The 15,242-nt window shown below is 35.9% G+C and overlaps 1 protein-coding gene across 1 annotated transcript in view; it reads right to left on the bottom strand.

Moving 5' to 3' along the window:
* The window catches only part of LOC108414337, a 679,571-nt gene that overhangs the window by 59,218 nt on the left and 605,111 nt on the right, over positions 1-15,242 (bottom strand). The window contains 15 exon segments of the mRNA XM_037546145.1: positions 795-971; positions 6,610-6,783; positions 6,973-7,146; positions 7,691-7,867; positions 8,179-8,352; positions 8,541-8,714; positions 9,137-9,313; positions 9,772-9,945; positions 10,134-10,307; positions 10,744-10,920; positions 11,377-11,550; positions 11,739-11,912; positions 12,349-12,525; positions 12,982-13,155; positions 13,344-13,517. Coding sequence (XP_037402042.1) covers positions 795-971; positions 6,610-6,783; positions 6,973-7,146; positions 7,691-7,867; positions 8,179-8,352; positions 8,541-8,714; positions 9,137-9,313; positions 9,772-9,945; positions 10,134-10,307; positions 10,744-10,920; positions 11,377-11,550; positions 11,739-11,912; positions 12,349-12,525; positions 12,982-13,155; positions 13,344-13,517 — 2,625 coding nt within the window.

The following is a 15,242-nucleotide window of genomic DNA, read 5'->3' as shown; positions in this document are numbered from 1 at the left end:
TTTTCACACCATTTTGCATAATCACATGAAATATGAATATCCAGTTCTGGAAATACATTTTAATTTAAAAATAGCTAGTCATAAAGCATCTAAATCTTTCTACTAGTTAATAAATGGCAAATAAAATCAAAGTATGGCTTTTGAATTTTAATATTGAGGTTAATATTGCATAAATGAGTGTGCAAACATTCTATACATTGTCTATTTACATATTACATTTTCATTTTTATTTTGATCCTGATGTTTCTGTGATTTTTTGATAGATGTTCTTTGTTATTTCTTAATGTCTCATTGTAACAGCAACACTGTGCATTGTGTCTAAAAATCTCCAGTGATGCTAAATCATAAGTAAATGAATAAATATGAATAAAGTACACAGTATAAATGTGTATGTATACACAGTTTTGTCATTTTACTGTTACTGCATATATTAAACACTTGGATAATGTTCTGCATTCCATTCAAACATACTTTGGACTGTGTCACATCTGACATATTTACATCACATTAAATGTTTGAAAACCTCTGACTCCGTACCATTGTCTGTTTTTAAATGTTTTGTTTTGCTTTTATTTACTACTTTGTTTGGCAACTTAAATACTACTCCAGCAAATTGCTGTGTTCATAAATCCCTTTGTTTTACAATTACTTTTCATTAATAATTTGCAGTCACAAACTGTTTATGAATAAATTCAGAGAAAAATACAGTAAACGAGAAAAATTGATGTTTTTGTCCAATTGTACTGAAAAAGATATATACATTTATATTTATTTATAAATATATAAAATTATACCTTGTTTTCTTCAGTTTACAGTTTGAATCCTCTAGTAGATCAGTGAGCATCTTCACTCCTCTATCTCCAGGATTGTTCCCTCTGAGATCCAGCTCTATGAGTTGCGATGAGGGGTTTGATTTCAGAGATGAAGCCAGAGCAGCATATCCTTCCTGTGTTATACTGCAGAATGAAAGTCTGGAGACAAAACATCTGATAAGAGCTCTAAAATAGCACAATGGAAGACTTATGTACTTTCAAACGAATAAATCATAGAAATTTTGAACAGATTTTTTTTTCTGTCCCCAATTATAGTCTCAGCCAGTAAGAGCATTTATGTTTTGCATTTTTGTCCTCCTATCTTTCTTTTTCCTGCTGCCGTGCTCTATGGTCACTGCTAAAACTCCATAATGTAATTCTAGCTAGCTATCCACTAGATCATCTATGGCAGAAGTTCTGGATGTAAAGATATCAGATATATTTGTTACATGGTGTTCATTTGTTAGAAGTGTTCAAACACTTCTTAAGGTAAAATGCTGGAGGAGGAGACACTAGCTCGCTAGTCAACCTAAACCCTGAAAAACAACAAAAAAAACCCCTCAGACCTCTTGTTTTGCTAGCAGGAGCAACAATATCTAGTATTTAAGTAACTTTAATATTCTGGTGATGTCCAGCATTTATACAGCATATATATATATATCAGGATCAGTTTAAGACTAGAAGCATTGCAAAATGTTCAGAAAACATCTTATACATACAGGAAAGGTCTAGTTCTTTATCAGCCAGGATGAGTTGAGGCTCACTACTTTGCCAACAATACATCAGCAAATAAGCCATGTTCCCTATGAGCAATCGGAGGTATAGCTAGATCACCCTCTTTGGTACATAATATCCTCATAAATTGAAGGGATGCATGTCTCATCAGAGACTAGAGAAATCTCTGTGTGAAAAAAGGCTGAAAACCATAACTGAATGCTCGAGACCTTCAACAGCACTGCATTAAAAATAATTGCATGGTTCTGTGGTGTATATCAACTCATGAGCTCTGGAGTGCTTTGAAAATCTGTTTTCATTAAACCTGTTCATTGCTGCATCCTCAAACATTTATGTCAGAGATATTTCAACATGACAAAACCAAGCCACATTCTGACATCAACATTATGGCTGCATAATCAGAGAATGCAGGTTGACCTAGACTGACCTGCTTGCAAGGCAGAACTGTCTCCTACTGATAAAGTATCATATTAAGCCCAAAATTGCCCCCAAAAAAAGGCCCCGTAAGGCTGCACAGCTGAAGACTGGTATAACAGACAAACCACAAAAATTCCACTTTTAAACGTGCATCAATTTTCAGTCTCCAAATGATTATTAAATGCGCTTAAAAGGAAATTTGAGGGTAAACACAGAGGTAAACATGCTCCTGTCTTTTTCAACTTTTTGAAACATATTGCAGGTATAACATTTGGAATAATTGCATATTTACAAACAACAATGAAGTTAAAAGGTAAAACACGAAATATTTTTATACTGTTTTGAACATAATACAGGTCAAACAACATGTTCTAAAAACTGCTTTCTGTTTTCTGAGAAACCCCCTTGTGTTCCCTCTAGAGGTAATGTCCCAAGTCATAAATATGCCTCAAGAATTCACACTTTGTCTTTAGGGTCAAGCAGACCAAAAAAATAAAATAAATTAAATCTTGGTTTATTGGACAGTCCAAACACGATATCCATACTATATGTCATCAAGGAGTTATTATCTGATGTTTGAATTAATTATTTTAAACAGGGACACATAGCTCCACCAAGTGGTGGAAATAAGACAGGCTGCTCATGTTCAAAAGTGTTTTTCTCATTAACAATACACAATAAAGCCAAGATACTACAATTCACCACTATTAACAGCTGGACTTTTGAAATGTATAACATATTCAGTCCAAACAGAATTGGGTCAGAAGTTTATGATGCTGGTTAAAACTCCAATTTGTTTTATTTGAGCAATAGCACTTTTGCTTTACTTGTTTAATTCCTTAAATGTGTATCTCTCTCTCTCACTCACACACACACACACACACACACACACACACACACACACACACACAATTTTCTAAGCCACTTATCTGGGTCATGGGATAAGCAAGTGCAAGTAAAGTTTATTCATATAGTGCTTTATACAACAGGTGTTGTCATGAAGCAGCTTTGTACAGCAAGAAGCTCAGTGGTGGTCAAGCACAGTGGCAGCCGATCAAGGCAGAAGAGGCAACAGCATCAGACGCACAGGATGGGCAGCTGATCAACTCGGCAAGGAAAGGAAATAAAAACCCAGAGTTAGTGCTGTAAAGAGTGACTGACCACAGAGTCAGTTCTGTAAAGAGTGGCTGACCACAGATTACAGTAAAACAGAGCAGCAGAGACTCCAGCAGGTCCAGACCTGACAGGGAGACTAATCACCAAAGGCTCCACTGTACAAGTAAGTTTTTAGCCTAGACTTAAAGACTGAGGCTGAGTCTGAGTCCCGAACATTAACAGGAAGATTATTCCAGAGCTGGGGGGCTTTGTATGAGAAGCTCCGCCCCCTGATGGAGCTTTATTAGTTCTAGGTACCAGTAGTGAGCAGCACCTTGTAATCTAAGTAGGTGTGATGGTTCATAGTGGGAGAGAAGGTCACTCAGGTACTGAGGGGCGAGCCCGTTTAGAGCTTTATAGGTCAGTAATAGGATTTTATAATCAATGTGAAATTTAACTGGTAACCAGTGCAGGGCTTATAAAACTGGGCTGATATGGTCAAACTTTCTGGTTCTTGTGAGACTCTGGCTGCAGCGTTGTGGACCAGCTGAAGCTTGTTGAGGCTTTTGCTGGGACGTCCAGACAGCAGGACATTACAGTGTCCAGCCTTGAAGTAATGAATGCATGAACTAGCTTTTCTGCTTCCTGCATTTCTTAATTTAGCGATATTGCGGAGATGCAGGACGGCTGTTCTAGTGATATTAGTTATATGTGCATTGAAGGACAGATCAGCGTCCATCACAACACCAAGATTTTTAACAGATGAGCTTGATGCAGCTGAGAGATTGTTAGGTTTAAGTGTTCAGTCAGACGGTTTGTTTCTAGCTGCTTTTGGACTAAGAAGCAGGACCTCTGTTTTATGTAAGCAAGAGAAAGTTACTCGACATCCAGTCTTTTATGTCTTTTACACAGTTTAATTATATCATATGGTTCGCTCAATATATATATATATATAAATATATATATATATATATATATATATATATATATTCATACATACATACGTAACTGAGTGTCATGAGTATAGCAGTGGACATTGATACTGTGTTTACTGATAGTGGTGCCCAATGGTAACATATATATTATGAATAATGTAGGTCCTAAAACAGAGCCTTGTGGAACACCATACTTTACTTTTGCAAGGACAGATGATTCGCCCTTTTACATTAACGAACTGACAGTGATCAGTGAGGTAGGACCTAAACCAGGAAAGTGCTGTTCCTGTTACCCCTACAAGGTTCTCTAGTCTATCTAGTAAGATAGAGTGGTCTATCGTGTTAAATACTGCACTAAGGTCAAGGAGGACTAGCAGAGACACATTTCCTTTGTCAGAGAACAATAAAAGATCATTTACAATTTTTACCAGTGCTAATTCTGTACTGTGATGTGGCCTAAACCCAGTCTGATTTTTTTTTTATGTACATGATTCCTATACAAATAGGAACTTATTTGTTTTGCTACCACTTTTTTCAAGATCTTAGATATAAAGGGCAGATTCAAGATAGGACTATAGTTTGATAGTTCACAGGGATCAATGGGTATGTCATCATTATTATTATGAGCGGAGCTTGTTCATTTTGCCCATTTAATTTTGTCCATGAATTAAATAATTATAACATTAGTGAGTTTGTCATGGAGGCATGTCCCCTTCTCTAGTGATTTTATGTTCTTTTTTTCTCTCATTTTAGCCATTCATACGTTGCATTACCCAGGTTTACCCTATATATTACCCTCATATTGTGCTACTGGACTTCAGATAATATGGTCCTTACACTGCCCTCATATGACTCATGTAACTAAAATGTTTTGGGTTTTTTTTTCTTATATTTCATGGAATGATTAAGACTGTTAGTGTATTTGAAACTTTTTTTCCATGATACCTCTCACTTATTTATTTAAATACAGATTTAATCAAAATTTAAAAATACTATGGGGAGTGGCTCATAAACCATGCATCATTTATGAAGTTAATGCCAGCAGTCAGAATTGAGGACAGTGAATAGCTATTTATACCATTGCCAGTAGAACCTGTTCATCACGCTGGCTTCATTTCCAAAAGGGTCGTCTAAAGCCAACCAAATCAGAATGTGCATTGATTTCAGTAAGTTGGAGCAAGAAGGAAAAAGACAAAACTTAAATCGTAAAAAAAACTCTTAGTGCCAGCCTCAGCTAGAGAGTTTGAATGTTTATTTTCAGATCTGTAAAACTAGTCTTTTGTTTGTGTAGGTGTTTGTTTTATTTGTTTTTATGTTTTTATGCTATGGTTGAGAAGAGTCTGTTGCATTGCCAATGACAGGTTAATCACCTCAACCGTCCTTTTGGTTAAAAGTACTGTTTATCATGGGTTAATCTCTGTGTCTGAGTAATTTATGGGTCTATGCATCTTTTGGTTATTTCATTTTTATTTCAAAACCAGTGCTGAAAAACAGTAAACAGGTCAGCTCTTGTTGGTTCAGCTATTTTCAGTGGAGAAGTCTAAACATGGCTTTGTTTTACAGTTTCACAAACTAATCATAAAATCAAAGACAAACTTATGGTAATAAAAGAAACCATAATATTTTATTTATACAAAGAAGCTCAGAAATTAGAAAGATTGGGCTGGAGTGTACATTTTTGTATGTGTTTGTAAAATTGATGTAGCTTTGTTCTATTTGTAATAAAAATAATATGTAAAAATTAATGTAAAAAATAATTAAATGGAAGACAAATCAAAGTTCCAGTTTTGGGAAAGGAGCTTTAGAGGCACATTATGCAAAGCTGCTCTTTGGCTCCACTACTGACTTTTAGAGGAAAGCTTTAGCAACAGACTGTTTACGGTGGACAAGGGCAGAATAACACTGTTATTTTTGATGTACTAAACTGATTTTGTCTGCAATTCAAGAATGAAAGTTTGGCATCCATGGCTACCAGAAAAATAAAAAAAATTGACATCTGGTTTATTCCATAAGGCTGTAGTCAACAGCCAAAGTAAACTCTTCTGAAGAGTTCTTCTTACAGCTGTGGTCTGTGGAATGCTGCCACATACAGTGGCAGAATTTTCTGTTGTGGCTTCTTTAAAAATAATGTAATACCTAATTTATCTGAATCTGAAACACAGCATTAGTGCCCATATGTCTGCATGATGCACATGCATTCAAAGGGAAGTCAGAATTCTGCACAATACCGTCACCAGGATTAATCAATTGTGTCATTTAATAATTGATTAAATCAATCATTTGTGTATGTGCATATAAAGCTTCTATGAGTAAAGAGGAAAACAGTGGACAGCAAACAAGTTTTGGCTAATGATATAGATTAAGGGTCATGGGAAAATTGTATGAATTTGATTTTATTTGCAAACGTTTCCTGTAAATGCCCTGTATGCTGTAAATGCAATTTTTTAATGTAATCTTGTTTAGCATATGAAAACAATATTATTATGGTTGTGCTGACATTTCTGAGCCCATGATTCAGTGCCTCACTTTCTTAGCCATGTATCCTTCTTAAGTACTATAGGTTTAAGATTAATAGCTGGCTAATAAGCAAACAGTGTTAGAGAACAACAACTCACCCCAGATTCTGCAGTTTACAGTAGTGATTGTTCAACAGTGAACAGATCTTCTTCACTCCAGAGGTTCCTAGTTGATTCTCACTCAGATCCAGCTCTATCAGGTGTGAAGGATTTGACGAAAGAGCTGATGACAGAGCAGCACAGCCTTTCTTTGTAATACTGCACTTATTCAGCCTACAGAAGGAGAGGGATGGTCGACAAAAGGTAACGTCAAGAAACTTCACTGAAAAAATGATCAAATAAAAGTAATTTTGTTATTAGTGCAGTGTAACCCACATGACAAAAATATCAAAAATATAATCATTTCACTTTTTAAAAATTTTCAAAGAATAAATTGAAATTCGAACACAATTAGCTACACACAGAAGTTTGTTAGGTCTGCAGTGTGAATCCTCCAGTAGATCAGAGATCTTCTTCATTTCTGAATCTCCTTGTAATTTCCCACTCAGGTCCAGCTCTCTCAGCAGTAAGGGGTTGATTCCTAGAACTTTAGTCAGAGAATCACAGGCTTTCTCTGCCATTGAACTGTTTAACAACCTGTAGACAAAGCAAGACAGATTGATTTTTCTAATAATAATTATTAATAATAATAATAATAATAATTCATTTACCCAATATTTGGCAAAAGTGCAATTAAATGCAGATTTTAGATGAATATTAAAGTTTGGAAGAAATTCAGCGTTTAAAAAATGCTGTTTTTTTAAATAGCATTCTGAATTCTCAAAGTAGCTGATGTGTCCAGAACAATAAATGCTTAAAGGGATGGAAAAACATATCCAGAAACAAGCAGTGGGTTCATCATTAAAGACAGATATCCTGATAACAGCTTAGATCTGAACATGAGAATATATAATACAGCACTAACTTTAAAACTGTAAGCCATGCTTTTAACATAAATAATAAATATAAACAAATGGCTCAATAAGTACTAAATCTAAACATTAGAAATATTTTTTCTCAAAATTACTTTATTAAAAAACATCCTGACTATTCTAGAAGTGATTTCTAAATCAATAAATATACTAATAATGTACTATAAACTAAATAAGTTCACAATATCTGCATTTCTAAAACTATGTACCTCAGTTTCTTCAGGTTACTGTTTGGATCATCTTGTAGATCAACAAGCATCTTCACTCCTGTATCTCCAGGATCGTTTCCACTGAGATCCAGCTCCATCAGGTGTGATGAGGGGTTTGATTTCAAAGCTGATGCCAGTGCAGCATATCCTTCCTCTGTTATACTGCAGAATGAAAGTCTAGACAGCAGGGAAAATGTGAACTTTAGCATCATAATAAGATTAAAAGCAAGTACACCTGAATCAAAACACTGAAGCATATAAAAACATACTGAAAATCAATTAAATTCAATGTATATGTAGGATATCCATAACAGATGTAGGCCTCTGCATCACATAACCAACCATGTAAAAAATAATGACAGCCCATTTCTGCTTTAGATCTTCTGAGCTGCTCAGAAGTTCATATTGTATGTCAATCAATTTACTAATATAACTATTTTATACTTTATATATGCTGATACTGAGCTTAGGAATATAAATGATCTCACTGTAGCCTCTGTAGCACAGATTGAGGATTCTTCAACATTTCACAGATCTTCTTCACTCCAGAGGTTCCTAGTTGATTCTCACTCAGATCCAGCTCTATCAGGTGTGAAGGATTTGAAGAAAGAGCTGATGACAGAGCAGCACAGCCTTCCTCTGTAATACTGCACTTATTCAGCCTACAGAAGGAGAGGGATGGTCGACAAAAGGTAACGTCAAGAAAAATCACTGATAAAAATAACCAAAAGGAGGGATTTGTATGAGTACAGTGTAGCTCACATGACAAAAACACTAAAGCGTAATAATCATTTCACCTTTCATATTTTTTAAAGAATTCATTAAAATATAAAAGCAATGAGCTACATACAGAAGTTTGTTAGGTCTGCAGTGTGAATCCTCCAGTAGATCAGAGATCTTCTTCATTTCTGAATCTCCTTGTAATTTTCCACTCAGGTCCAGCTCTCTCAGCAGTAAGGGGTTGATTCCTAAAACTATACTCAGAGAATCACAGACTTCTTCAGCAGTAGAACTCTTCAGTAGCCTGTAGAAAAAGCAACATAAACTCATGAATCTGTTATTATTAATGAGAACATTTTTTTGCTTATTTATGATGAAAGTTTTAAAATAATGTGTTTTTAGAGAAATATTTTAGTAAGATGACATTGATGTTTAAAAATAAATGAAAGTTTTAAAATAATATTCTGAATTTTAAAATTGGTAACTGTTCCAAAAGACTGAATGCTGAACAGGAAAGAAAATATCTAGAACCAAGCTGTGGGCCTTTCATTACATACAAACCTCATGATTTCAGAAATATTCTTGTCAGAGTGATTTTATTACAAAAAATATTGACTATTCTAGAAGTGATTTCTACATCAATAAATATACTACAAATTTTCTGTAAACTAAATGTGTTAATAAAATTTATTAGGTCACAATATCTGCATTTCTAAAACTATCTACCTCAGTTTCTTCAGGTTACTGTTTGGATCATCTAGTAGATTAATGAGCTTCTTCACTCCTGTATCTCCAGGATTGTTTCCACTGAGATCCAGCTCTTTCAGGTGTGATGAAGGGTTTGATGTCAAAGCTGATGCCAGTGCAGCATATCCTTCCTCTGGTATACTGCAGAATGAAAGTCTACACAGCAGGGAAAATGGGAACTTTAGCATCAAAATAAGAATAAAAGAAAGTATACATGAAGAAAAACACTGAAGCACATAAAAACATACTGAATATCAATTAAATTCAATGTATATGTAGGATATCCATAACAGATGTAGGCCGCTGCATCACATAACCAACCATGTAAAAAATACTGACAGCCAATTTCTGCTTTAGATCTTCTGAGCTGCTCAGAAGTTCATACTGTATTTCAATCAATTATCTACTAATATAACTATTTTATATTTATTAATCTATAATTGTTGGTCCATATTCCTGCTAGTAACTTTTACATGAAAATTTCAATGGCTAAGGTTTCCTTAATAAAAATGTATAAAATAAAAATATATATACAATCTCATGAACGAGAATGAATGTCAGTATGAACTTTCAGCCTCTCCTGATACTGAGCTTAGGAATATAAATGATCTCACTGTAGCCTCTGTAGCACAGATTGAGGATTCTTCAACATTTCACAGATCTTCTTCACTCCAGAGGTTCCTAGTTGATTCTCACTCAGATCCAGCTCTATCAGGTGTGAAGGATTTGAACAAAGAGCTGATGACAGAGCAGCACAGCCTTCCTCTGTAATACTGCACTTATTCAGCCTACAGAAGGAGAGGGAGGGTCGACAAAAGGTAACGTCAAGAAAAATCACTGATAAAAATAACCAAAAGGAGGTATTTGTATGAGTACAGTGTAGCTCACATGACAAAAATAATGAAGCGTAATAATCATTTCACCTTTCATATTTTTTAAAGAATTCATTGAAATATAAAAGTAATGAGCTACACACAGAAGTTTGTTAGGTCTGCAGTGTGAATCCTCCAGTAGATCAGAGATCTTCTTCATTTCTGAATCTCCTTGTAATTTCCCACTCAGGTCCAGCTCTCTCAGCAGTAAGGGGTTGATTCCTAGAACTTTAGTCAGAGAATCACAGACTTCTTCAGCAGTAGAACTCTTCAGTAGCCTGTGGATAAAGCAACACAAACTCATAAATCTCTTCATCAATATTAATAAAAATAATTTTTTTTGCTTATTTATGACCAACAGTGTAAAATAATGTCTTGCCATTTCAGTGAAATATTATAGTATAGAAGAAATTGATGGCGGAGACAAAATAACATTTTAAAACAACATTCTGAATTTTAAAATGGGTAACTATTCCAAATGACTAAATGCTCAATAGGAGAGTAAATATCTAAAAATAAGCAGTGGGCCCTTCATTAGACACTGAGCACCTAAATATAGAAATATTTTTCTCAGAGTGATTGTATTACAAAGATCCTGACTATTCTAGAAGTGATTTCTACATCAATAAATACACTACAAATGTTGTACAAATGTTCTAAATATGTTATTGAAATTTATTAGATCACAATATCTGCATTTCTAAAAATATCTACCTCAGTTTCTTCAGGTTACTGTTTGGATCATCCGATAGATTAATGAGCTTCTTCACTCCTGTATCTCCAGGATCGTTTCCACTGAGATCCAGCTCTATCAGGTGTGATGAGGGGTTTGATTTCAAAGCTGATGCCAGTGCAGCATATCCTTCCTCTGTTATACTGCAGAATGAAAGTCTAGATAGCAGGGAAAATGTGAACTTTAGCATCAAAATAAGAATAAAAGAAATTATACATGAAGAAAAACACTGAAGCACATAAAAACATACTGAATAACAATTTAATTTAAAGTAGATTAATGAAGTCCTCAACAGAAGTAGGCCTCTGCATGTCATTACCAACCATGGCAAAAATCATGAGAACCAATTTTTCCTTTACATCTTTTGAGCTGTTCAGAATTTCATGATGCATTTCATTCACATAAATTGTGGATATAATTATTCTATATTTTTTTATCTATGTCTGTGTGTGCCTTGTCTTTCTAGAGTCTTTTACACAAAAAAGCTCATTAGCTGAGACATCGTGAATACAAATTAATAAAAATAATAATAATAATCTGATAAACAATAAGGAATGTCAAGACGAACTTTCAGCCTATGCTGATACTGAGCTTAGGAATATAAATGATCTCACTGTAGCCTCTGTAGCACAGATTGAGGATTCTTCAACATTTCACAGATCTTCTTCACTCCAGAGGTTCCTAGTTGATTCTCACTCAGATCCAGCTCTATCAGGTGTGAAGGATTTGAACAAAGAGCTGATGACAGAGCAGCACAGCCTTCCTCTGTAATACTGCACTTATTCAGCCTACAGAAGGAGAGGGATGGTCGACAAAAGGTAACGTCAAGAAAAATCACTGATAAAAATAACCAAAAGGAGGTATTTGTATGAGTACAGTGTAGCTCACATGACAAAAATAATAAAGCATAATAATCATTTCACCTTTCATATTTTTTAAAGAATTCATTGAAATATAAAAGCAATGAGCTACATACAGAAGTTTGTTAGGTCTGCAGTGTGAATCCTCCAGTAGATCAGAGATCTTCTTCATTTCTGAATCTCCTTGTAATTTCCCACTCAGGTCCAGCTCTCTCAGCAGTAAGGGGTTGATTCCTAGAACTTTAGTCAGAGAATCACAGACTTCTTCAGCAGTAGAACTCTTCAGTAGCCTGTGGATAAAGCAACACAAACTCATAAATCTCTTCATCAATATTAATAAAAAGAATTTTTTTTGCTTATTTATGACCAACAGTGTAAAATAATGTCTTGCTGTTTCAGTGAAATATTATAGTATATAAGAAATTGATGGCAGAGACAAAATAACATTTTAAAACAATATTGTGAATTTTAAAATGGGTAAATATTCCAAATGACTAAATGCTCAATAGGAGAGTAAATATCTAGAGATAAGCAGTGGGCCCTTCATTAGACACTGAGCACCTATATATAGAAATATTTCTCTCAGAGTGATTTTATTACAAAGATCCTGACTATTCTAGAAGTGATTTCTACATCAATAAATACACTACAAATGTTGTACAAATGTTCTAAATATGTTATTGAAATTTATTAGATCACAATATCTGCATTTCTAAAAATATCTACCTCAGTTTCTTCAGGTTACTGTTTGGATCATCCGATAGATTAATGAGCTTCTTCACTCCTGTATCTCCAGGATCGTTTCCACTGAGATCCAGCTCTATCAGGTGTGATGAGGGGTTTGATTTCAAAGCTGATGCCAGTGCAGCATATCCTTCCTCTGTTATACTGCAGAATGAAAGTCTAGATAGCAGGGAAAATGTGAACTTTAGCATCAAAATAAGAATAAAAGAAATTATACATGAAGAAAAACACTGAAGCACATAAAAACATACTGAATAACAATTTAATTTAAAGTAGATTAATGAAGTCCTCAACAGAAGTAGGCCTCTGCATGTCATTACCAACCATGGCAAAAATCATGAGAACCAATTTTTCCTTTACATCTTTTGAGCTGTTCAGAATTTCATGATGCATTTCATTCACATAAATTGTGGATATAATTATTCTATATTTTTTTATCTATGTCTGTGTGTGCCTTGTCTTTCTAGAGTCTTTTACACAAAAAAGCTCATTAGCTGAGACATCGTGAATACAAATTAATAAAAATAATAATAATAATCTGATAAACAATAAGGAATGTCAAGACGAACTTTCAGCCTATGCTGATACTGAGCTTAGGAATATAAATGATCTCACTGTAGCCTCTGTAGCACAGATTGAGGATTCTTCAACATTTCACAGATCTTCTTCACTCCAGAGGTTCCTAGTTGATTCTCACTCAGATCCAGCTCTATCAGGTGTGAAGGATTTGAACAAAGAGCTGATGACAGAGCAGCACAGCCTTCCTCTGTAATACTGCACTTATTCAGCCTACAGAAGGAGAGGGATGGTCGACAAAAGGTAACGTCAAGAGAAATCACTGATAAAAATAACCAAAAGGAGGTATTTCTATGAGTACAGTGTAGCTCACATGACAAAAATAATAAAGCGTAATAATCATTTCACCTTTCATATTTTTTAAAGAATTCATTGAAATATAAAAGTAAGGAGCTACATACAGAAGTTTGTTAGGTCTGCAGTGTGAATCCTCCAGTAGATCAGAGATCTTCTTTATTTCTGAATCTCCTTGTAATTTTCCACTCAGGTCCAGCTCTCTCAGCAGTAAGGGGTTGATTCCTAGAACTTTAGTCAGAGAATCACAGGCTTCTTCAGCAGTAGAACTCTTCAGTAGCCTGTAGAAAAAGCAACACAAACTCATAAATCTCTTCATAATTATTAATAATAAGAATATTATTTTACTTATTTTTGAGAAACAGTGTAAAATAATGTCTTATTAGTGAAATATTAGTGTATAGATGAAATTGATGGATGAAAAAAAATCCAAGTCTTCTATCACCATTCTTCTTCTTCTGCTTCTTCTTCTTCGTCTTCTTCTTCTTTCGGCTGCTCCCTTTAGGGGTCGCCACAGCGGATCATCTGCCTCCATCTTGCCCTATCCACTGCCTCCTCTACTTTCACCCCAACCATCTCCATGTCCACCTTAACTACATCCATAAACCTTCTCTGAGGTCTACCTCTTCTCCTTCTACCCAGCAGCGCCATCTCCAACATTCTTTGCCCAATATATCCACTATTCCTCCTCAACACATGTCCAAACCATCTCAACCTGGCCTCTCTGGCTTTATCTCCAAACTGCTCCACCTTCACTGCCCCTCTGATCTGCTCATTTCTAATCTTGTCCAGCCTTGTCACTCCCAACAAAAATCTCAGCATCTTCATCTCCGCCACCTCCAACTCAGCCTCCTGTCTTTTAGACAAAGCCACAGTCTCCAAACGATACATCATAGCAGGACGCACTGCTGTCTTGTAAACCTTCCCTTTTACTCTTGCTGCTATCCTTCTGTCACACATCAGCCCTGACATCCGTCTCCACCCACTCCATCCTGCCTGCACCCTCTTCCTCACCTCTTTTCTACACTGTCCATTGCTCTGGATGGTTGACCCAAGATATTTGAAGTCATCCACCTTTACGACCTCTACTCCTTGCATCTTCACCTTTCCACCTGCCTCCCTCTCATTCACACACATGTATTCAGTCTTATCTCTACTGACCTTCATTCCTCTCCTCTCCAGTGCAAACCTCCACCTCTCCAGATTCTCTTCCACCTGCTCTCTACTCTCACCACAGACTACAATGTCATCTGCAAACATCATGGTCCATGGAGCCTCCTGCCTGACCTCATCTGTCAACCTGTCCATCACCATTGCAAACAAGAAGGGGCTCAAAGCTGATTCCTGATGTAACCCTACCTTCACCTTGAAACCATTTGTCACTCCAAATGCACACCTCACCACTGTCTCACTATCCTCATACATGTCCTGCACCACCCTAACATACTTTTCAGCTACACCTGACTTCCTCATACAGTACCACAGTTCCTCTCGCCTTAGCCTTGCTTCAACAATTTTTTTCCATACCTTCATGGTGTGGCTCATCAACTTTATACCTCTGTAGTGACTGTAGCTCTGCACATCACCCTTGTTCTTAAAAATGGGGACCAGTACACGGCTTCTCCCCTCATCAGGCATCCTCTCACTCTCCAGGATTTTGTTAAACAACCTGGTTAAAAAGTCCACTGCCTTCTCTCCTAAACATCTTCATACCTCCACAGGTATGTCATCTGGACCAACTGCCTTTCCATTCTTCATCCTTTTTAAAGCTGCCCTCACTTCCACCTTACTAATTCTCTGCACTTCCTGATCCACTATCTCTACCCCCATTGTCCTCGTCTCTCTCTCGTTTTCCTCATTCATTAGTTCTTCAAAGTACTCCTTCCATCTACTCATCACTCTCTGTTCACTCACTCGTACATTTCCCTCTCTATCCTTTATCAGCCTAACCTGCTGTACAACCTTTCCAGCTCTATCTCTCTGTTTAGCCAAGCGATACAAGTCCT

This window comes from Pygocentrus nattereri, chromosome 16 (assembly GCF_015220715.1).
Source record: "Pygocentrus nattereri isolate fPygNat1 chromosome 16, fPygNat1.pri, whole genome shotgun sequence".
Classification (NCBI taxonomy): domain Eukaryota; kingdom Metazoa; phylum Chordata; class Actinopteri; order Characiformes; family Serrasalmidae; genus Pygocentrus; species Pygocentrus nattereri.
The sequence above is the reverse complement of the archived record's forward strand: the minus strand, read 5'-3'. Positions and strand labels throughout refer to the sequence as shown.